The sequence below is a fragment of the Sprattus sprattus genome (assembly GCF_963457725.1).
Source record: "Sprattus sprattus genome assembly, chromosome: 8".
Lineage (NCBI taxonomy): Eukaryota > Metazoa > Chordata > Actinopteri > Clupeiformes > Clupeidae > Sprattus > Sprattus sprattus.
In genome coordinates, this window is record NC_137927.1 from 24,181,488 (window position 1) to 24,205,815 (window position 24,328).

The 24,328-nt window shown below is 45.3% G+C and overlaps 1 protein-coding gene across 1 annotated transcript in view; it reads left to right on the top strand.

The window, feature by feature from the left end:
• Window positions 1-1,717: 1,717 nt before the first annotated feature.
• dpy19l3 (dpy-19 like C-mannosyltransferase 3) overlaps window positions 1,718-24,328 on the top strand; it is a gene marked incomplete at its 5' end in the record, with an annotated part of 24,218 nt that continues 1,607 nt past the window's right edge. The window contains 15 exons of the mRNA XM_080843753.1: window positions 1,718-1,999; window positions 2,544-2,634; window positions 4,030-4,151; window positions 4,390-4,535; window positions 4,713-4,836; window positions 5,206-5,340; window positions 8,323-8,454; window positions 12,379-12,480; window positions 12,831-12,904; window positions 13,750-13,908; window positions 14,769-14,897; window positions 15,366-15,477; window positions 16,144-16,200; window positions 16,512-16,594; window positions 22,332-22,464. Coding sequence (XP_080699879.1) covers window positions 1,718-1,999; window positions 2,544-2,634; window positions 4,030-4,151; window positions 4,390-4,535; window positions 4,713-4,836; window positions 5,206-5,340; window positions 8,323-8,454; window positions 12,379-12,480; window positions 12,831-12,904; window positions 13,750-13,908; window positions 14,769-14,897; window positions 15,366-15,477; window positions 16,144-16,200; window positions 16,512-16,594; window positions 22,332-22,464 — 1,881 coding nt within the window. The remainder of the gene's footprint in view (window positions 2,000-2,543; window positions 2,635-4,029; window positions 4,152-4,389; window positions 4,536-4,712; window positions 4,837-5,205; window positions 5,341-8,322; window positions 8,455-12,378; window positions 12,481-12,830; window positions 12,905-13,749; window positions 13,909-14,768; window positions 14,898-15,365; window positions 15,478-16,143; window positions 16,201-16,511; window positions 16,595-22,331; window positions 22,465-24,328) is intronic.

Here is a 24,328-nt window from a genome sequence, read left to right on the forward strand (position 1 = left end):
TTCAGTGAAAAACAACACTCTGAGTGGGTGTCTCATCATCATAATGACGTAAGGGATCTGAACTGTTAGTTCGCTCATCTTTGTTCCTTTGTGTTCTCAGATTCTCTCTCTCCCTTTAACCGTTGTCCAGGTTCTGCTGCTCACTCGTTTCCCTGCTGCCTTCCTCCTGCTGTTGGGGAGCATGCAGATGCTCTCATCCATTATGAATATGGGTCACTTTACAGAGCTGGCACACGTACCTCCCCCTTTCCAGTGAACAGGGAGCTCCAGAACACTGTGTTTTGAACGTGCAGCCAGTTCTCATTTAAGCCACAGAGCTTCCCAGAAATATCTTCAGTTGCATGTCATTTCCAGCCGTGCACCTACCTGCACGTTGCCTGCTGTGTTGATGTGTGTGGGTTTCGTGACTGAGAGGGGTTGCATACATGCTATGCTCTCGTGTCAGCCTTCAAAGAGCACATTTATAAAATGGACTCAGGTGCATGGTACATTGTTTCTTACAAACAAAGGAAGCTCAATACATAATGTGATCTCTTTTGAGTCCTGTTCATGTGATTCTATGATTAATTCTGTGCCTTCTCAGGTTCGCTCTGTTTACAGACAGAACATTGGGCAATTAAATGGTGCTTGTAGCTATAAAATGGCCAGAGCTTTGCTTTCCAGCTCAGTTTTTTTTTTTTCCGTCTGTTTCTCCTGGGCAACAATGGCTCCTGGAGTTATTCAGGGGTTGTGGGAAAGGGAAGCATTATCTGGCGTTTTATGAAAAAGTTGCACACACTGTTAAATTCATTTCCTCTCCCTTTGAACGGCCAGAGTGAGTCAGTGGCAACTGGTCTGTTGTATCTAATCCAATGAGACTGCAGACCTTAGTGATGGGGAAAACGACTTTGGCGGGCATTGTTGTTTGCAAATAGCCTCTTAAAAAATGCACTTTGGAGAAAATGGAGGTTTGAAAAAGCGAATCCACGTGGATTTTCATAAATATGTTTTCCTTGTGTCTGCATATCACATTCAGAAAATTGCCTTTATGTTTGCCTAGTTTGATGTTTTATGACAGTGCCCGACCACCATTTGAAGTTACCGTGGGTTACCGTGGGTCTCCTTTAGGTGTCTCCTCTGGGAAGCCATTGTGTGCTGAGAGACAGCTGCTGCCCAGCCCCTTGAATTCATCAAGTGTGAGGTCATGTCCATGACAGTTATAGTACCTTACGGGGTTTATTTAAGTCCAGAAGTCTCTCCGGTTTTAGAGAATATAAGCGCTCTGACAAATGCTCTTACCCATTTTTTCCAAATGATGTTCCAAGTCCTCTTCCACCCCCTTCCTGTAGCTATTCTTTCTTCTTTTTCAACAAATGTACTAAGAGGTCAACAGTTTTTTGTGGGCTGATCCGCCTGTGTTTCACAGAGATTTCCGTCGACTGGCCTGTGTGAGCGCATGCTGTTCTCATTGCTCACTAGTTGGGGCTCAGTACACGTTGTCCTCTGGAGGACTTTCTTGTGGTTGGGATTGATATTTGTTCTCTTTTAAGAGATGGAGAGGCATTGTTTTGAAGGCAGAGTGGAAGGGCCAATGAACAACTTGAACGCTTTTCGCTTTCCCCAGCCACCGATTACTTGCGTGACGTGGTAGCGTGGAAAGCGGTGCGCCGCTAGCAGGCTCCAGCCGGTTAGATAAGAAGTGACCTGGGAGAGGAAGGAGGGCTGGTTAAAGTTTGACATGGAAACCCGCAGGAGAGGGGAGAGAAAGCTGGAGAGTCGAGGCGGGATTACCCGCGATGGTGTGTCCGTGGAAAAGGCCAGAACAAAGCGGCCCACAGGGGTGGGTGAGAAGGAAGAATGGGGGTATTACTGGAACTCTAGTCAGTCTGGACTTCTGGCTTTGTACTGGCATGTTGTTGCCATGGCAACAGGGTTGTCATTGGCAGGGGCATTGGGGATCTTCCATGTGTGGGCGGTAAACTCCATACACGAGAACCTGCTTTGGTTCTCCAACCTGGAGGTAAGCAGCACGAACCTGGGGACAGTTCCTCTGAGGAAGTGCTATAGTTCAAATCATGGATGAGTCGGATGAATGTTTAATCTTAAAGAAAGTGTACTTGTCCGTGAAAATATTGTTTTAAAAGGTTCTTTGCTCTTCTCCTCCCATATTGATTTCCCAACAAGAGGATTAAGGACTTTTTGGAACAATGATTTTTTTATATTGATGATGAAAATGTGTTTTGTTTTAAGTCAAGGTGCATTCCTCACACCTACTTTCCTTACTCAGCCTAACTCTCCAGCATTGTGAAAATTACTTTTTGTGCTCATCTCATAGCATCATTTCTTTTTATATTTTTGAGATTTATTTATTCCAATTTTGTTGCATAAACAACTCAATATTTCACAGAATCTGGGTTTGCATTTACTTTGTTTACATTCTGTAAAAAAATATGGCAAGCTGTTTGTTTGTCTAAGTGTGATTTTTGTATCTGCAGAAGACATTTTGTTGTATGTTGTTCCCCCTGTGCATTTTATTCTTTTCTTCCTGCCTTCTTGCCTGCCAGGAGGTTGAGCGTGAAATCTCTTTTCGGACTGAATGTGGCCTGTACTACTCCTACTACAAACAGATGTTGAAGGCCCCCTCCATTCAGCAAGGTATGCCCTGCTCCTAATCTAGGCATGCTTGCTAACAGATGCAGGCCCAGGCTTGGCCGCCTTTCATGTGAAGATTGCATGTACTACAGGCGTCCTCAGAGAATCATAACACTTGAAAGCCTGCAAGCTGCCTATCCTTTGAGCAATACCCTTGTCTGTAAATTAACCATGTCCTCTCTCTGGGTTCCCTCATGGGGAAGGAGCTGCTAGTGCCATTGAAATGTCTGTCCATCTGTGTCCCGGTCTAGCATGCGGGGTAGGGGTGCAAACCAAAATAGCAGGACGATCAGAATATTCCACTGGGCTGTGTGTCCAGTGTCCTCTTTAAGGGGTTAAATTGGGCCAAGGCACAGCACCGACTCAAACGCTCTTCTGAAACTGACTGACTGAAACACATTTTCACTCCTACCATATCCTTTATACACCAGTGAATATATAGAGTATATAGAATGTAGCAACTTGTGAACATCAGAAGTTTTATAGAGTTTCCCTTCGTAGCCTACTGTATGGCCCTTATGATTTCCGCTATGCTGAAAACATGGACGGAATGTTCAGTAAGACTGCCATCTGTTGCTACAGAGAGAAGGCAAAGACAACAGACACTCATCAGAGGAGTGAATCGTGGGATTTAAGTAGGTTGGTGCTGATCCAGTGGCTGTCGTATAGGTCCGAGTGAGGGATATAGATTTAATTCTAGCACCTCCAGGGAGCCAGTGAAGGGTGACCAGCAGAGGAGTTACATGTGTCCTCTTTAGTTGATCTAAGGCTGAAAACACCAACGCATTCTGAATCATCTGCAACGGTCTCTCACCCATTAAAAATCCCAATTTAACCCCTGGATGTAATCATAGCGCCATTAAAGGACTGACGTTAATCTCTGGAATAAAGGGAAAACGTTTAAAGGAAGAAAGGGATGTTTCTTTTAAGTTGCCCAGGGTATAGTGAGTCCCTTAACAGTTGTGTTTTTAAATGGTTTCCTCTGCCTTTCAACTGGAAACACTGCAAATAGACCCATGCTGATTAACAGCAAAATGGCAGCAGTCACAGTGCTTGCGTGTAGCTTTTCTCTTGACACCTCTTAGCCTTGGTGTGAAATTCAACTTTTTCTGCCTTTGTGTCTTGTTCTTTGAGCTTCACTTTGTCAGCTGTAGCCAGCATCCAAAGTTATTATTGCAGTGTGTGTGTGTGTGTGTGTGTGTGTGTGTGAGTGTGTGTGTGTGTGTGTGTGTGTGTGTGTGTGTGTGTGTATGTGTGTGTGTGTGTGCCTGTGTGTGTGTGTGTGCGTGTGCCTGTGCCTGTGTGTGGGTGTGTGCGTGTGTGTGTGTGTGTTCGTGTGTGTGTGTGTGTGTTACACTGAAAGGAAAAAAAGATCTCTTTCTGTTGCCCTCTTGTTAGGCCTCGTCGAGCTCATCAATGACAACATGACTGAATCCAAGAGAACCATCAACCTCTTGCAGCGCATGAACATATACCAGGAAGTGTTCCTTAGCATCCTCTACAGAGTACTGCCCATTCAGGTATTTAACGTTGGCCAATTAAAGGACAAATCACCATGAAAAGGAATACGTGGAAGGCCTTGAAAAGAGCATGTTATTAGCAGAGCCAGGGACTGAATGACCAACCACAAGAGCAATCAGGGTCAGGGCTAGAAATTCTATGGAGACCATTGTGTTTGCTTAATATATGTAATTGCTTTGACCAGACGTATAAAAACATTTCCATGACAACCAGATGCATGTTATTTATCTTCTGTAGACGTACCTGGAGCCAGTGTACTTCTACATCTACACAGTGTTCTCTCTGCAAGCCGTGTACGTCATTGCTCTCTACATCACCAGCTGGCTCCTCAGTGGCTCCTGGCTGGCTGGGGTCCTGGCTGGAGTCTGGTACATTCTTAACAGGTAAGTCCCTCTGTAGCCACATCGCCAGCTAGCAGCCATCATTTACAAACTCCTCACGCACAACTCATGAGCATTCACAAATGAAGGAGGTCTTGCCAAACTGTGTTGTGGAATTGGTAGGAGCCCAAGTGAAGATGTATAGTTTCAGAACTAGTGTGTGTTCTGTATTCTCTCCAGAATGGACACCACACGCGTGGAATTTACCATCTCGCTCAGGGAAAACTGGTCAATGCCATTCTTCGCTCTGCAGGTGGCGGCCATTACCTGCTACCTACGGCCCCAGCTCAAGCCCATTCACCAGGTAAACAGGACGTGACTTGTCACCTTCTGTTTTAAACGAGCAAGATCCGTAGGTTCTAAACGTGCTTCTCGTCACATGAGCTTATTTTCCACACAGAACTGTTCAGAGTCAAGTTCGTTAAAGACATAGGCATGGATGACTACAGTGTAAATGCCAGTTCATGCTCTCCACACTTCCACAGAGGTTACTCGTTATTTACAGACGTCTGTGAGAGATTTCACTTTCACACAGATGAAGAGTGATCTTTATTGTCAGATCTGTGTATTTTTAACTCCAAATATGTGTCTTTGTTTGTGTGTCCGTGTATGTGTGTTTGTGTGTATATGTATGTATGTGTGTGTGTGTGTGTGTTTGTGTATGCGCTTGCAGAGGGTTGTGCTCTGGCTGGTCTTCGTTTCCACCTTCTGTTTCTGCCTGACCTGGCAGTTCAACCAGTTCATCCTCTTCATTCAGGCCCTCATCTTCTTCACCCTGGACGGCCTGGACTTCCTTACTCCTGAGCAGGTGAGCCACTCGCCCTGCGTCTGTGTCTGGAAGTTCAGCCCTGCCACAGTCTTGTGTTTCATGTTGTCTCAAGTTTTCTCATGTTGTCTCAAGTTGAGATGCAGGCTGCCAAATGTAACCACATGGCGTGAGGTTGACCATGATAAATAGGTTCATGTTCTGTAAGTGCAAAAGGATTGGATGAGGTTGAATAGAAATGGAAGGCTATGGTTTTAAAAGGATACACCCAGAGCCCGAGTATGTATAAATCAGCCTTGGCTTTAGACTTTGCCCTGAGACAAGATGTGCCTCTTTGAGTTCCTCTGTGAAAAACGTATTTCCATTGAACTTTGATGCCTTTACAGTAACAACTCCAAGCCCTTGCTTCTTATTGCAGAGTGATTTTTGTACTCTGCTCTGGGTTTGAACACATTATCCTTGCATCTTGCAGCAGTCTTCTCACAACTAGGAGCAGTGTTCCTATTTTCTTAGAGCCTCTGCTCCTCATTGGTGGAGGATTGTGCTTTCCAATTGATCTGGAGTCGTCAAACACGCACTCTTGTTAGCAGTCTGCGGAGGCCTGGCACAGTTTGGTATTCATTACAAGTGAGATAAGACATAATTAATAGCAAGATCAGGCACATTGAAATCAGATGCAGGCAGTCTGACTGAAGGGACTTGACAGGGATGAAAGGGGATTTCAAAACAGACTGCTTGTTTACAGTCTGAACCTAAATCAAATGTTGGGTACTCAAACAAAGTTGTTGTTACATTAATTGACACAAGTGTAGGCATTACCGTAGTAGCGTTATAAATAATTGAACAGTTTGGCATTCGGCTAACAATAAGATAAGGCTCTCAGGGATACGTCAAGATCTAAAATCAAAGTTTATGTTTTCATTTTGTCATACAGTCTGTGTTGTCGTATTGTCTCGTTCTTACTGGAGACAACTGCCTGGGCCAGGGACAGATTGAGAATATCCATAAAGACTCGGGCAGCTGTTCTGGACAGGCTCTAAGCACATGGCTAGGTATTCAATCAGGGCCAGCTGCCTTCCGTGGATTCACCTTGCTCAGGGTGGAACAAACATCTGAGGTGGAGAGTGAGTGTGAGAGGCTGCTCATCAGGTGATAGATCTGCTTTAAGGATTCCCCGGTCAAAGCAAGCGTAAGATAGGTTGAGGTCATTGAGGAGGGGGCCAGAGTTAGTTTGGGGGGCAGTGCTGGGTGGTTTGATTTTTGTGATTGTCTGTATGCCTTACCACATGCGGGGGTTGTCTGACTTGTTAAGATGCTCTTCGAATCCTCTGTCTGTAACACTGTTTAGCCTGGGAGATTCCCCTCATCAGCTTTAATCCTGAAGGCTGCATTGCTTGCTTTCAGCAGGAGGGAAACCTTCCTGTGCATCCAGCCAATCATGGTAGTGTGGTAGTGTGCTTCTGAGGCATACACAGGGGAGTCGTATCCATAGTGAGATACCTCACTCATGGTATTAGAGAACCAGGGTTACGGTCGTGGCCTAAAGTCTTACATCCCCTTGTGGTGCAGGAGACATCCTGATGAAACTTTGGAAGAACAGATCTCAGAAGAGTGATTAAAGTCCCCAGCGACAATAAATGCTCCATCAGGGGGGAATGGTTTGCAGCCAATAGCAGCGTAAAGTTCTGTCATGGCAACTTTTGCACTGGCTTCCGGAAGGCCATAAACTGCTGCAATGCAGAGTTTAGTAGGTAGAAGGGCTTGCACTTAATAATCAGGTACTCCAGACAAGCAGAGCAGATGGATCTGCAGTGACAGGCCATCCGCCATGTTGAATGGAGGGTCCAAAGCTATGCTGTATTTGAAGTATCTTTGCTGTATGTGAAGTTCACACAGCTGAATCAGGTACCATGGGTAACAAGCAGATACAACTACTTTGCTAAATCTAGTAAGACACTGAGCCTTGTGGTGTGCACACACCGCCATCTTGGTCATCAAGTTCACAAATAACACCACAGCGGTAGGTCTGATCAGAGATGACGACGAGACAGCCTACAGGGATAAGGTTCAACACCTGGCCGACTGGTGTGCCAACAACAACAACATGCCTAACACCCACAAGAGCAAGGAGATCATTGTTCAGGCAGGCCAGGAACCATGTACACACCCCCATCTACATCTATGAATCTGAGGCAGAGTTTCAAGTTTCTTGGCATCCACTTCTCTAATGATCTCACCTGGTCCCTCAACTCCTCCATCTTGGCATCTCGGCTCAGCATCAGAGCGTAAAGCACTCACTTTCACTTTCACTTCACTTTCACTTCACTTTCACTTCACTTTCACTTCACTTTCACTTCACTTTCACTCCAGCGGGTGGTGAAAAGTGCCCAACAGATCTCTGGCACCCAGTTACTCATCATCAAGAACATTTATCACAAGCCCTGCCCGGGCAGGATGAGAAACATCATCAAGGATGCCTCCCACCCTAACCATGGACTTCTCACCCTCCTCCCAGCCGGCAGGCGTTACAGGAGCCTCCGCTCCCGCCCAAGCAGGCTCAGGAAGAGCTTCTCCCCGTTGGTGTGACCCTGCTGAACTCCACACCTCCACTCTAATAGGATCATTGCACTCACTACTCCACTGTTTACTTCAACAAACATGTTTTTTTGCACAGACTGAACCACCTACACTGTTCAAATAATGTTAATATACATATAATCATCTGTACGTACGTTGTTTATACTCAACAAACATGATGTACAAATGTACAAATGCTGTTCATACTGTACATACAACCTTACATTTGCACTCTCTATTCACTCATTTTGTCTGATTGGCATTGTACTGCACAATGACAATAAAGTTGAATTTAATCTAATATAATGTTTGAACCAACATTTAAACTATTCCATTTAAAAGAACTGGAATGATAATAGTATATGATAAAATAACCAATGAAACTAATAATAATGTTATAGCTTCTGATCTGAAAGTGGTGCAAATGTGTCTATGTGTTATCTGTAGGTGACATCGCTGTACCTGGTGCAGGTGATCAGTCTGCTGTCTGTGTGGCTGGTGCAGTTCTGTAACTCCATGATCCTCGGCTCTCTGGCCCTCAGCTTTGTTGTGTCAGCTCTCTTCGTCAAACACTTCCAGGTGAGATATCCTAATATGTCAGTCAGTTTATTATTGACACACGGGCATTCTTTTTTTGGGTGGCCAGGTTATCCCATCCTGGGCTGTCCTTCATCCAGGCAGTGGGCAGCCTTTATGGCGCCCGGGGACCAAGTCAAGTGATCTTGTCAGTTTTTCAGGTCAGGAGAGTGATCTTTTTCATTTCTTCTGGATGTTTTTTTCTGTTGGGGTTCTTAGTGGAGGAAACTCTTTGTAAACATGGGGAGAACATGCAAACTCCACACAGAAAGGCCCGGGAGATTGTTGAGCACTGAAGGCCTTGCGAGAACCTGCCAACAGCGGGACATCCCAGGACATCCTTGCTGTGAGGCGGCAGTGCAAGCACCTGGGCCACCGTGCCACAATATGGGCAATATATACCACAATATGGGCCCCTGACACACAAAACAGTCTGTAGGGTTTACAAAGGCTCTTGCAGGTCCCTGTTCTGTTTGAAGTTCAAATACAACATTTAGTTATTTGCAATTAGTCAATGCAGGCATAATTGCCTGAAAAAATCTCCGATACCAGGCTTGTGAATTTTGAGTGCCACAAGTAGGTCACCTTTGTTGTCTTTTTAATTCTAACCTGATCGGTCTAAGAGGATAACTGCGTTTAGCACCATGTTTTCTTTAATGTTTTTTTTTAATACTCCCCAAGCACAGTGTCAACAGAGATGTGTTGCATTGCGTTTTTGAAACATTCTCTGAAGTTTGAGCTCGTCCAGCTGCGATCCGTGTTGCATTGTTTATCACTCAAGCTGCCCTTGTGTTGTTGCCTACCCCCTACTGTTGTTTTACCACCTTTTGAAGACAGACGCCAGAGCAGACCGCACACGTGAAGCCTCGTTATCTCTCTGATGCCGTGTCTCACCTCAGCAATTTTCATTCTCGCTCTCTGAGTGATTGCATACAGAAGAATCAAACGAGGGCTTGAAACACGTCACCAGCTGATGCCCACAATCAAAAAACCCATTTAGGTGGAAAATATTATGTAGAAATGAGAGTTTGTTAAAATGTGTGTGTACTGTGAGTGTGTGTGCCTCCCTGTTCTCAAACAGGTGGATTGGGTTTGAACTATTTCTCTTCATCAGAGACTGGAAGTGAAGCCTGTGGAATCAAGTCAAGTTTATTCATACATACATACATACATACATACATGCATGCATGAATGGGTCCCCCAAAATAAGCTATTGAAAGCTTTTGGGCGGGGGCCCAAGGTTAATGAAAGCAATATAAATCAATTTAGCGATGCACAATGTGGTACCATGCAAGAAAACATAACTAGTGCAGACAATCAAGCATACAAATACATACAATCAAACTTACAGTACATTTAACTTAACAGTGCCGACAATCAAACATACAAATACATACAATCAATCATACAGTAATCCCTGCTGTTCTATGTTGCTCATTCATTTGCACAGGAACAGCTTCGCTATATCTTGTTGTACCTCTGCTGTGTTGTATTTTAGAGGAAGGTCTCTACCCTAGACAGAAGATTCTCTCATTTGTTCATGCTCTCTCGTTCTCGTGCACCAGTGAAGCCCCCTGTGCTGCTGTGATTGGATAGGAGCTCTCTGTTTTTTTGAATAATGAAGTTAGACAATTGTACAGCAAATTCAAGAAGTGTTATTGAGGTTTGGTATAAAGCTTGTAAGGTACCTACTAAAAAGCAGAAACACTACCAACGGCCTACTTGGCACTGATAAAACTTGCACCTTCTGGTGATTTGGTTGGCGATGTTGTGCTGTGAAGGCTTTTCTTACATTTTCCTCTGGTGTTCCTTCCAGAACCACACAACTACATGGTGCATAGCCTTGCTGGCTAGTTGGAATGAAAGGTGTATTTATCTGTCCTTCTGTCTATCTGACCATATTCCATCTAAATTAATTTGAAAATGATAAGAATATGAAGAGAAAATATCAGCTTGGAGTTTCAACTCTGCAGGTACTTGGGATTCAAGTCGGCTTCTCTGCTGCATAGCACATCTTTTTCATGCCAATATAGACCAGAAGTAACATCTGATCTGAGGAAATGTGAGATGTAAGGTTTCATTTGAATTAAAAAAAAAGAGGGTGGATTCACCCAGAACTGTCTAGGTATAAGAGGTTTAAAATGCATATATGCAGTATACAGTACATATAAATATATAATATAACTCAAGTTCACCTAAAGTTCGCTTGTTGCCCACCAACTGAAAGTGTTGCCAATCAATCCTACCAGCCCATGGGGGATGCATGTGCTCAAGAATAAAAAAACATTTAGCTTTATCACTTGCTCAATTAGTTTTGTGAATTATTAATGAAGAGTGCTATGCATTCGCCATAAAACCTAACCTGAAACAGACTATTTATCCTGAAAGCAGGCTAAATAAAAAAAAAAGAGCTCCAATTACCTATTCATCCAGCAGCTTGTTTGAATTCATGTTCTCAACTGCAAGGCAAAGAGATGTCCAGAAGAATAACTGACAGCACTTAGTGGAGAACGGAGCTGCAAAATAATCTGAGGAAAGTTAAAAGATTCCAGGTATTTTGATCTTCAGCTAGGGCTCCCTTTGTAATGACAGTACACAAAGACCTTTTTAGGCAACGCTTTGTAAGCAACCTCCAAAACCTTAGCATAGATGGCTGAATTATTGTACATTTAAAACCACATATGCTTTTTGCAGTGTAGGATAGTATAAATAATGATGGATGTACTGTATATGCTCTTAAAATATAAATAATGATAATTCAATCATAATTTAATTCTCTGAATATTTAATTTAATATTAACGTTTAAACACAAAGGGCAAGAAAACATGAAAAAAACCTTATACTACTGTATTGAATGGACTGATGAGAAAATAAATGAACTGCCAATTTAAAATTTCGATCTATTCTTGGACACTGTGGTCTACTAGTCTCTGGATTTTGTGATTGTAATACTTAGTTTTTTTTCTGGCAGCCCTGCAGTCTTAGACAACTCATTAAATAGTCCAAGTAGTTTTTAAATGAGATGCTATTATACCGGTCTCTATCACTATTGTTCCACTATAAGATAATGGAAAGATCGGTTTCTTTGCTCCAGTGCGTCTCACAGAAAGTAAAAGAGTTCCTGCACTCAGTTACATATATGAGCTGTCCAAGACAGTCCACAGAGGCAGCCGTACCCTTTCAAACTTAAACTTTAATCTTTTCCATTGACTCATCAGTAAAGTGGCTGCTCATCTACACCTAAATTGATTTCCCCTTAGTTCTATTATCAGTGATTGATGAATCTGAGTCTCTGTTTTGCTATTTATATTTTCAAGAAATACTTCCAATCACGCCAGTTGATGAATCTTAACTTTTTAAGTCAACTGTTTCCCAGGTGCCAGTGAAGATAAACAGGACCTGTCTCCTCTATCTGTGTAACTCATTGATTTTACACTCTGTTCGTTTTCGACTCAAATCTTTTATTTCTCCTGGAAGACTGGTCTCAAGAGTTCAAAATCATGATCCAGCCTCGCAGATGAGTCTGCCATGTTTCTCCCCTCACTCTCTTGTCCTGACCTTTGTTTGACCTCTGCAGTTCAACTTCATGTCCGCAGGCTGTGCCAGAACCCCATTTTGAACTTCACTGACTCCCCCTCCTCAGGAACGCCTCTCTCTGGCCTCCCAGATGTATGTTTGATATAGTCCTGTGAGATTAAACTCTGTTCCTCAGCTCATATGTTGTGAGATTAAACTCTGGTCCTCAGCTCATATGTTTGATATAGTCCTGTGAGCTCTTCCAGGCTCGACTGTGAATCTTTTCTCCCAGTGAATAGAGACGAATTTGGGATGTATAGCTACGACCGAACACTAAGGTGATGATGTTACCTCACCCCAGCTCTTGTCTCAACATGGCTTGTCCTCTTCTCTCTCTCTCTCTTTTGCAGACGGGGCTGAAGACAGGGGGGCTGCTGTCGCGACTGGCGAAGCTGGTACTGCACACCTTGTTGGTGCTGGCATTAGCACTCAGCATGAATTATTTAGCCAAGGTGAGCAGTGAGACATGTTCTACAACCTCCCTGTGTCTCGGCTCCTGCTGCATTATGTCACCAGGAACGAGGCACTAATCTTGTATGGACTAAGTGCTGTGAAGTGCTTTCTTGTGCTCGTAGATTTTTCCTTTTGTGTGTGACGCAGTGGTATTTTTGGCTCAAGCGTCAACTTCACAGCACTTGTCTAAAATAATCTTGTATTGTTCGTGTTTTAGTGTTAAGGCACATTTGCCTGGTATTTTCTCGGCGTAAGCGGAAGGACGTGTTTAAATAAAAGTGCGAGTTTCACGAGAAACATGCTAAGATGATGTACTGACGCTGGGTTTTTTTCCTCTTCGTTTTGGCAGAGAGCACTGCAGCTGCGGTCTGATGAGCACATCTTTAAGTTCATAAAAGCAAAGTTTGGCTTTGGAGCCACCAGGTATGCACACACACACACACACACACACACACACACCGCACGCACACACACACACCACACACACACACCGCACACACATACACACACACACACACACACACACACACACCGCTCACACATACACACACACACACACACCGCGCACACATACACACACACACACACACATACACACACACACACACACACTGCACATACACACACACATACACACACACACACACACACACACACACACACATTGCACGCACATCACATACACGACTGTTCAAAGTTTTTATGAATTACTATTCATCACGATTAACGAGTTTTATCCATTACGCTGTGAGGCCAGAGACATTGCTTAATGCTGTGTCCATTAATCCCTGGCAGATTCATAAATTCAACACAGAGGGAAAAGGTATCGGTCACTGAGAGCTATTCTTTTCCATCCGTAGCTGTTTCTCAGAGCCTTCTCTAATAAAGCACTTGCCCTGAGACAGCTGTATCAGTGATCAGACACAGTCTTCAAATCTAGGATCCTATTCCTCTTTGACAGATCTCTGTCCACCCGTCCTTGTTGCCCTTGTTGCACTCTCTGTCCAGTTCATATTTGTCTAGCCTGTCCAATGTCCAATGCCTGTCCGACGTCCAATGTCTTTTCTTTGCCTCTTAAAATCACCCCTTTTTCACTGCAATGAAATCACGAATCTAACAAACAATCTGGTACTTTTTCTCCTAATTCACTCAGTCTTGTTTCTGTGTTATCTTTTTTCCACTATCTCCTTTTCCTCCTTTGACTTGTGTGTGTCGATGTTCTTTGAGTGTCTTGCTTCATCCCTCTCGGGTCTGCTCTGGTGTTGCAGGGACTTTGATGCTAGTCTGTATCTCTGTGAAGATGCCTTCGGGCTGCTCCCCCTGGACACCTTTGAGCGTCTGGCTGGCACGCTCATGCTGTACCCGTACCTGTCCACCCTCAGTGTGCTGCTCGTCATGCTGGCATTGGTGGCACTGGCCAACCTCAGGTGAGTGGAGCAGTCTGGCTTGGCAAAGGCACATGAAGCTACACACCATGTCCTCTGTCGTGTATGATCCCATGTCCTGGTTGTGTTAGCAATGGCCGGATGATCTCAACTCTTCTGCTGGCCTCAATCCCACCTGCTTTTGGCTAATAAATTTGTTTATTTGTGGGTGAAAAAATGTTTTAGAGCTTGTGTGTTATACTTGCAAACGTCTCTTCAACCACATACAGATAGTGCCTTTCTCATGGCTGAATTGACTTACATCCTTTCATACCGATTCACATACACAGGCACATAAAGTATCACAAACATAAGCACAAACTAATTATTTATATACAGGTACACACAAAACAAAGTGTGGAGTCCACAGACATCCAAGAGAAATACTGCCTCAGGCGCTGTTGAGGTGCTGGCTGGGCTGGGGTTGGAGCTCGTCTCGTCTGGTCGCGTCTCAGCATTCAGCTCTCCTCTCTATGTTGTTATCATTAAGACAGAGGCGTACCCAGACACCTCAGCCCCTCACCCACAGCTAAACCCCCTCGGGGGGGTGGGAGTCTGTGCCATTACAGCACGCTCCCCCATCACCCAGTCAACATTTCCACATTAAATATAAATAAACATACCGGAACGCTGGGAGGGAAGGAATAATCTCCCCCGTGTCACCAGTGGCCGAGCTCTACTTTATGTTTAATGCATGGTTTACCTCTCTCATTTCTCTCTCTCTCTCTGCCTCTCTCTCTCTCTGCCTCTCTCTCTCTCTCTCACACGCTGCCTCTCTCTGCCTCTCTCTCTCTCTCTCACTCTCTCTCTCTCTCACTCTCTGCCTCTCTCTCTCTCTCTCTATGCCTCTCTCTCTCTCTCAGTGACTCAGCCTCTGCTCGGGCACGCGTGTCCAAAGCCAGAGATGAGCCAGTCATCCGCATGAGGCCAGACGTTGCCTACAATCTCCTGCACACCGTCTTCTTCGGCCTGTTGGCCTTCAGCACCATGAGGTGAGCTACGCCGCTGATGGGGGGCCACTGACCGCCACTCTCACTCCGGGCCCCTGTCCGACGCACACACACACACACACACACACACACACACAGACACACAGACACACACATCTACACACACAGACATCTGTCACCTCACTCACCCTCATCTCGGCTGTGTGTTTTCTTTTTTACCACTCACTATGGGCCCTCGCCGGACTCTAACCCTCTCTCTATTGGGTGATCTGTTTCTTTTTCACCTCTTTCAATTTCTTCTTTCCCACCTCTTTTTTTTTATCTCTGTCTGTTCTTTCCTTATCCGTCTCATTTCCTGGCCCTCATGTTACCTTTAATGCGTAATCTTCCTCTCATTTGCCCCTAATGAGGAGTGCATGCAGCTACTGATGCCCACTGAATGATAAGGCAAATGATGATGATGATGATGATGATGATGGACAGCAGCCCATGCTAACCCTCTATCTGCAGGATGAAGTACCTGTGGACTGGTCACATGTGTTCCTTCGCTGCCTTCGGTGTGTGCGGCAAGGACATCTGGGAGCTCTACCTGAGGGTCATTCACTGCAGTAGCAAAGCCAAGGTAAAACAGCGCACTGTTTTCAGATCAGTTTGCAGCTGTTTTATCTTCAGTCAGTAGCCCTGAACGTGCTGCTAGAAAGCTTAGTGGTAATCAAAAATATCACTCATCTAATTAGAAGGGTTTTATATAATAGAATAGAATAGATTAGATTGTTTTTTTTAGAAAGACACCTCTAGATATGTAACTGAGCAAGTAAGGGGGTTTTATTTCTAACAAAGGCTCACTGGTCTATAGCTAACTGACGTGCCTGTGGTGTTGTTTTGACATATATGTCATTTTTTTCTGTTAACTGTCAGTTAATAAAAAAAGAACACTCTAAAAGAAGAACATCTGTTTTTCTGTGGAGCATGCTGCAATCATTATCCCAGTGTTTCATCACCTTTTTAAATCTGTCTGACGTACACGAGATGAAAATATTTGTTTTTAAAAGAGAGAAAATGTGAGGCCATATACATTTGTTATGGTTGTGTGATCCTGAAAGGTAATTTTAAATTATACTTGAAAATATGGAAATAAGGGGTGGTACCCAAGCAAACCAATTGAGTATACTGAAATGTAGTCCACTAGGTGGCAGTATGATCACAACCTGATTCCAAGGGGTCTTTTTTTATGTCTTTCTTTTTCCATCTTTTAACATGTTTTTCTTTTTCTTTTTCATTCATGCAGTTAAGGCTAATCAGGTACACGGTTCCACTTGTAGTTCTTGCATTTCTCTATTACAAGGTAAGCAATTTGCAAAAATACCTCATTGCACTTTGCATGATTCCCTTTGCTGTCGCTGTAACAACTGTGTACTTCTATGGACAAACAATTCTGTTGAATTATTGAAATGTTCCTGAATAGTAGAAAGTGTTTACTCACTCCTTTACAAATATTCAGTTTTCTGTGTAATTATCTAAGAGGCAGTTCAGATGCATTTGTTATTGTGTGCATGTTTAATAATGTTTGACTACATTTGACTATATTTGTTATTAGGTTTAACTGTGGCTACTGGCAGAGTTTTTCACCTGACAGTATATATTCTGTGCTCATAGTTCTGGCCCAGACTAATGGAAGAAGTCTCTGAACTGAGGGAGTTCTTTGACCCAGACACCGTGGAGCTTATGACCTGGATAAGGTAACCACAACACTATTGAAAAGACACACATAACCAAAAGTAAATGTTAAACGCAAACTGTGAATTCCTCCAGAACTCCCAAACCACAGCCAGAAAAGCTGGCTAGCGGTGTTTTTGTGAAGCCATATCAGGCGCGTTGGTTGTTTGGCTCACGAATAAGACTTATTTTGGCCGCTGGACAAATCTGGCAGCTACTCAGGCTTCTCTGGAATGTTCTAATCAGCCAATCAAGGCTGACGCAAGCTGAGGTACTGGCCACTGCTTCTCTCCCTTTTCCGTTTGGAAAAATAGGCGGGGAGGACTAGGGAGAAATGAGGGAGCCGGCGGAGAAGAACGGCATCGCGAACGTTTTCGCTTTGAGAGTAATGACACCGGTCCCTCCCTACAGAGCAAATCCAATTTGCGTGGGGGATTAAGGTTTGGAGTTACCTTGGCTCACACAGAGGCGCTAAGCCGCTTCTAGTGCGCTAATTACGCTGCAGATGAAAGAGTTAAGCGGGAATCATGTTTCATGAAACCCTGCATCACCAAAGCTCTTCCAGTCTCATGAGATTAGCAGAGCTAACGAGTATGAGAGGTGGGAACTTCTTTCCCATTCACTCGTTGAAGGGGAAGGTGAATCTCTTACCAAAAAAATCATATTTTCACAATCTGACAGATACTGTGAAGGCAGTTTACTTTCCCGCAGCTAATCAATGAGTAAAGAATAAACGAATATTAATGTAAAGTAGTATCTTGGTCGGTGGGATTTGAGAGCTGAAAATGAACATTTATTTTGGTGTGTGAATGGTGGTGGTGAGGAGGATTAACCTACAGAATGGTGGAACTGGATTACTCTCAACCATAATTTACCTAGCCTGACTCTGCCTTCCTATTACTTCCAATGAATGTATTTGCTTCCAATGAACTTTCCACTGGGGTTGTAAGTGAACTTGTGTATGGGTCTGGCAGGCTTTCATTTATCCAAGCCTTATCCAAGCATCTATTATTATCAGCATTTCTTCTCAAGAGGTTAGTCCCTGTTTGGACTGATGTGTGTTGGCCTACATGCGGCTAGCAGCATGTAGATACAGTAAGTGAAATTGCGTCCTGTTATTGCTACAGCTTGAAGTTTGAGGTACGCTCAGACATTCCCTGCATCTAGCCAGAAGTTGCCTGCTGTAGCCTTGCTTTGGTAGCCAGCCAGCCATCTACACCAGCAGAGCTGGCCTGAGCTAATGGATGGGTTGCAGACTGGGATTTAGCATTTAGCTGCCTGATCAGCCACCACTCCACCTGGCAGTGTGTGTCCATCTCTTCCCACCTCTCCAGCCTAACCATGCAGACTTGCTCGTACCTCTCTTGTCTATTGGCAGAGATGAGAGATGCTAGGATTTCTCTCAGTTTCAGATACCCAATTGCAGCAGTCCACCGTATTATTTTGAACATTACCTGCCACACGATTCATTGCCAACCTTTCTTTTGGGATTTTCATTTCATTGTCATTGTGCTCTTCTTTTTTTTTTGATGGCACGAATCTTAGTTATTTTGAAATGCTGCCTTGTTTTTGAATAATGAAGACAAATTAGGCTTTTGTTTTTGTCTAAGGAAATTGTTGGCGGCCCTTAGCAATTTACACTGTTCACCAGCCGAACAAAGCATGTCTCTTTTTCTCCTGCTGTTTGACTTTTTTGTTTTTTTTTACTGTTGTCAACATCCCCACATTTTCTCTCTCCCGCTCCCTCTCCCTCGCCCCCCTCCATGCTAATTGTCACTCTTAAAGCTCTCTACTTCCTCTGTTTTCAATTGCTTCAAATTAGCAGCTTTTTGTTGCTGTCCCTGAGGAATTTCTCTCTCAACAAAAATCCAGCGTTTTCCAGGCTGCTGTCTGTGGTTTTAATTGAGCCTATTGTTCAACATGCCGGGTTTCTCTATTAGCTAGTTATATTATAGTTATCTTACAGATTGTACTGGGCTGAAGTAGTAGCTCCAGCCTCTGTGTTTTGACCACCCCACACCCACGTCCCATACTGAAGCGTATCTGCTCTGCCCCACTACGCCCTTCGCATGTTTCTTTCAAACCAACCCTGTCTCCGATATCGATGGTTTTTTTCCAAATGTCTGCACCTGGCTATCTGTCATTAGATCACTACTCACTTTTACCTTGGCTCCATTGATAGGAGGCACTAGCGGTGACCATCGGGCACTGATGTGCTGGGGCGAGTGCCCGTGGGAGCCGGGCGCGTCTCCATTAGCCGCAGGCGCCAGAGGAGGTGCAGGGAGAGGAGCGGAGCTCAGGGCTCAGTTAGGATGCAGCTCAGCCAGCGTCACTCTCCTGCCTCAATCCTACCGGCTCTTTTTTCTCAGCTGAATCAGATTCATTCATGCTGCTTGCTTCTGGCACATGTATGTATATGTGTGTGTGCGTGTGTGTGTGTGTGTGTTTATGTGTGTGTGAGTGTGTGCTTGTGTGTGTGCATTTAACTCACTGTCAGCCGGACAGACTAATGCAAGTGGCACTGCCAGCAAGCCTACCAGATATACTTTTGTCCCCCTGCCATTTCTGTCTGTGTCCAGATTAGTGCATTGATGTGTGTGTGTGTGTGTGTGTGTGTGTGTGTGCCACATGTGATAGATCCCTCCCTTACTAGTTATCCAAATGAAAATCTATCCATTCAACTGACAGATGGATGTCTCATCTTCTTGTGATCGGTTCATTTTGAGATCAATTGACCAGCCTTAAAGGTGAAGGACGTTGTGCTCATGTTAAGTAGCCACACATTCAGAGGAAGGTAGCACAGGTGCTCCTCTGCCCGTCGCGTCCACCCAGATAAGGTCATAGTAACCGCGGCGCCGATGTGTTTGTGTCCAGAAATAAACCCAAAGTCATTAATTACACTCAGTGAGCCCTGAGAGGCAACCACCCACATTGGTGCGAGATGCACCAACAAAGGCACTGGCATGCATAACAATGTGGCCACACACACAAACACAACTCTCCTGCCCAGCACACATAGTCACACACACACACACACACACACACATGGTCACACACAAATATTAACCACATTAATCCATTTTTATAATGTCACCAGGGGTGCGGGAGAAGGCTGGATGGCATTTACATAGCAGCACATAAATCTGAGATGAAATGTAAATCAGCCCCAGCCTGCCGTCGTTATTCAGTAATTAAAGACGGACGCGTGCCGAGAGGGAAGGTGGGCAACCCTGGAGGAGGTCAAAGGTGAATCCCATCACTCCAATAGGGCATCTCAAACGGAGTGCCTAATGACCCTGTAGTACATCCCCCCCCCCCTCCTCACCCTAACCAGAAACAATTCACACACACACACACACACACACACGCGCACACACACACACACGCACACACACACACACACACACACACTCACAGAGCCAGTCCCAGAAGGGTGGATCATTCCGAGAGAACGGAGAGATCTTATTCTCTTCCATTTGAATCAGGACTGTGGATAACACATGGGGGCTTAGAAGAGGGAAGGGGGAATAGCTCCTCTAGAAAAAAAAACCATGAGTGAGAAAACAGAGAAGAGAGATAGATCTGCATGGTGTGGTGTCGTGCTATGCTGGCAAATAATTAGATTTGGTTCCCCTTTTTAATATAGATAACACTATGACTCCAGCAGGAGGGAACAGTCAGTTAGACTTTAACAGAGAATTGAATGTCTTAATCCTCTGGGTGGGTGTAGCAGTTCCTGTGTTGCTGTGTGCGGTGTTTATGTGTGCCACTTTGGCAGCGGCAGCGGCAGCAGCACTCTGACTAACCCGAGTGGTATTTTTGGGATCCCGCTCCTCCACTGCAGTGATCCTGGTGTATTGTGTCGGCCCCCTCACTTCAAAGCTTGCCCCAAGGAGCCTTTAGACTGCCTCATCCTCTCCACACATTCCCCTCTGGTGGAGACTACCTCCTCTCCACACATTACCCTCTGGTTGAGACAGCCTCCTTCTCTCCACACATTACCCTCTGGTGGAGACTGCCTCTTTCACACATTACCCTCTGGTTGAGACGGCCTCCTTCTCTCCACACATTACCCTCCTTCTCTCCACACATTACCCTCTGGTTGAGACGGCCTCCTTCTCTCCACACATTACCCTCCTTCTCTCCACACATTACCCTCTGGTTGAGACGGCCTCCTTCTCTCCACACATTACCCTCTGGTGGAGACGGCCTCCTTCTCTCCACACATTACCCTCTGGTTGAGACAGCCTCCTTCTCTCCACACATTACCCTCTGGTTGAGACGGCCTCCTTCTCTCCACACATTACCCTCTGGTTGAGACGGCTGAAGCACCTGGGTGATAAATGGCAGGCCCTACTCCAGTCTATTAGCAGCAGAAGCCCTCAGAGCACAGGCCACGGAGGAGTAATCAGAACTGAGGCGGAGGTGGAGGATGAGCACACAGACAATTACACACACACACACACACTCTCACACACACACACACACACACACACACACACACACACACACACACACACACACACACACAGAAACACACACTCACACACACTCACACACACACAGAAACACACACTCACACACACTCACACACACACAGAAACACAAACTCACACACACACACAGAAACACACACACATACAGAAACACACACACACACAAACACAGAAACACACACACACAAACACACACACACACACACACACACAAACACTCACACACACACACACACAAACACACACTCACGCCAGCTCACATACAGCTGAGACTTTCTCAGTATTGGTAACGATTTCTTCTTCCTTGCCAGTATGGCACCATCTCACCCTGCCTGAGATTAAAAGCACCCCACCTCCCTGTCTCACCAGTCCACCGCGCAACCACCCCCAGCCCACCCCACCCTTCTGTGAGCTGAGGTGAGATCGACAGTGAGCGAGAGAGAGAGACTGCGACCTCATCTGCTCCGAGCTCCAGGATGAAATACCTCGGAGCCACTCTCCACTCCCTTTCATCCCCAAAGTTTGCATCACAAGCTGGTCTGCTGGTGGTGGTGGTGGTGGTGGTGGTGAGGGGTCAGAAGGCAATAATGAAATACATTCTGCCCCGGCCTCACCTGCGCTAATAAACATTCCTGCCGGACCGTTAGTCCAAACTCTCTCTCATTGTCTGCATCACCTTGACGAGCACTTTGCTGATGTCCCCCAGGACGAACGTCCTTTAGTCGTGTCAGGAATCCTCACACAGATATTTCTGTTTTTCTTTTGCGTTGCAGGCGTCCTTGAAGTTTAGCTCCAGGGGAGTCTTAAGCCCACTGATAATTTGGCGCAAAAGAATGTTTTAAGAACCACTAGCCTCCAAAGTGTCGTGGAATTTAACTGCAGGAATCTGTTAAGAGGACACCGTAGATGTCTCGGAGAGAGTGAGCATTTGTCCTCACAGCTGGCCATTAAAGAGCGAGCGTTGGGTGCTTTATAGTCGAGAGGCGAAGGAACACAGGTAATTTAACCTGTGTCGAGCGCAGGACCCTCAGAAAATCCAGCATGTTAATGCATTCTCCGATATTTATGATGAGCCTGTAAACTGCTGACAATGAGTTCTGCCGCCATCTAATATCCTCACACACCTACTCACACACCACCATGCTTCATTGAACTCCAATCGTTAATAACACACGGACTGATGTCCCCTCTTCTTTCTATCTATCTTTATTAATTCCTCTCTCTCTGTGTCTCTCTCTCACTCTCTGCCCCCTCCCCCCCCCAGCTCAAAGACCCCCAAGAAGGCAGTGTTTGCAGGCAGCATGCAGCTCCTGGCTGGGATCAAGCTCTGCACGGGGAGGGTGTTGACCAACCATCCACACTATGAAGACAAGGCCCTGAGGGAGAGAACCAGACAGGTACCCACGCCACGTTCACACCTTCACTAACCCAACACTGGCAGCAGGAGGATTGGGATTGATCTCTGTGTGCGCGTCTGGGTTTGTTGTTAAGGTTGGCTGGTGAATTTTGCATGCTGGAGCCATAAATAAGTAACGGTGTTTTGTGTAAGTTTAAGATGAACGAAGTGCACACCACCACGTGTAGAAGAACAGAACCTGAGACCTGACCTAGAAACAGGCTGCTAGTCAATATTTTTGTGAAAACCCAGGCGTGCACACCTTGTGAAGGAGCTCTTTCGTGTTTTTCTGAGTGGGTACAAAATATTGGTTTTGATCTTGGGTCAAGGCAGCTATATTATGCATAAAACTGTGAGGGACAAGTCCAGTGCGTGTGTGTGCATCATGAAAGATCGTGTCTCGACATCGTGTTATACTTTATTAAAACAGACCTCTATGTTGGCTTCGAAGTGAGTTTCAGTTGCATGATTTAGCGAAGGACTCGATGGACCGTCTGCCTGATGAGTAGAGTGGCAGATCTGAAGTGCACACAACACGTTACAATGGAACGAGAGAAGGAGTGATAATTAGGAGGTATTATTATTGAAGGCTGCAATATAACCTCAATGTCCCAGCTTCACTCCTTACTCCATTCTCCACATGTAGCAGTCGGTGTCTCCACACGGCACAGTCTTCTGCATGATCTTTTGACAAGTAACTTTTCAGTTATAGGAAGGTAGAAGAAACGACTGAACACAATAAATGTGTCTGGGGGTCTGGTTCAAGGTGTAAGGCGTTGGGAAAGGAAGGTGAGTTGAACAGTATTTGATATTGATTTGAAAGGTGTTAAAAGTCGGGCTGACCATATGACGTAACACTTGGTTAAAGATTCTTCGATCAGAAACGTGTTGAGATGTCAGAAGAGTGTCTTCCAATGTGTGAGGTGTGTGCGAGGGCGTTAATACAGGTATTACTGATGGCGTTGTTTTCTAATGTGAAGACAGTGAGTCATGACTTTCCACTCGTTCTCTGCCTCTAAGACTGTCTCTCTTCTTCTCCCCTCTTGTTCTCCCTTGCTCTGTCTTCTTGCCATCTCGCCCTCCTTTGTAATTCGCTCAGCCTGTGTCTCTTTATCTGTGAAAACAATGCCATGTTTTTTCATTGTCTGTTCCCTCTGACAGATGGAGCACTAGTCAGGCGCTTGTCAGCGACAGAGATTAATTGCTGCTTTGCCCAAGCCTCCTAGAAAGCCCATTATACAAGGCTGGGAGCTTGTGGGGGTGGGTGGGGCAGGAGGTGCCGGCGGGGCGAGGCGGGAGTGGGGTCGGGTGGGGTAGGCTGGGGTGGTGGGTACTGCTGTGCGCTGCATTCCGGGGCAATGTGGGTGGCGCAGTGCCGTGTTCACATGAAGACCCCGGCATGAGGGTGACTAATGAGGATGGCCCGCCAGCGCGAGGCAGGACCTCCTCTCCTCTGCCGCTACCGCCGCGCCCGCGCCTGCTGCTGCTGCTGCTGCCAGAGCTCCCAGCCATGAGGACGTGAGCAGAATGGGCCCGGCCACCAGCATGCCGCGCATTCTGATGCAGAGAGCCCGCTTCACACGGCCCAGTGGGCTACAGAGTGCAGTCTTAACTACAGCAGAGATGTCTCCAGTACTTAACCATCACTCAAGCCAGATTGGAGCCTGATGTGTAGCCTGATCAGGTCACAAACTTACAAAGAAAACTAACAAAACTATTTATATGCTCATGTTTGTGCCAGTTCGTAGCAGCATGGAGACCGCTGAATTGAAGTTATTTTTATTTGTATTGTGTGGGGTTACTGTTTGGCTGCCTTTTTCCACCGGCAGGCTTGTGCTTGTTCTTGATGGTTAAAGGAGTAGTGT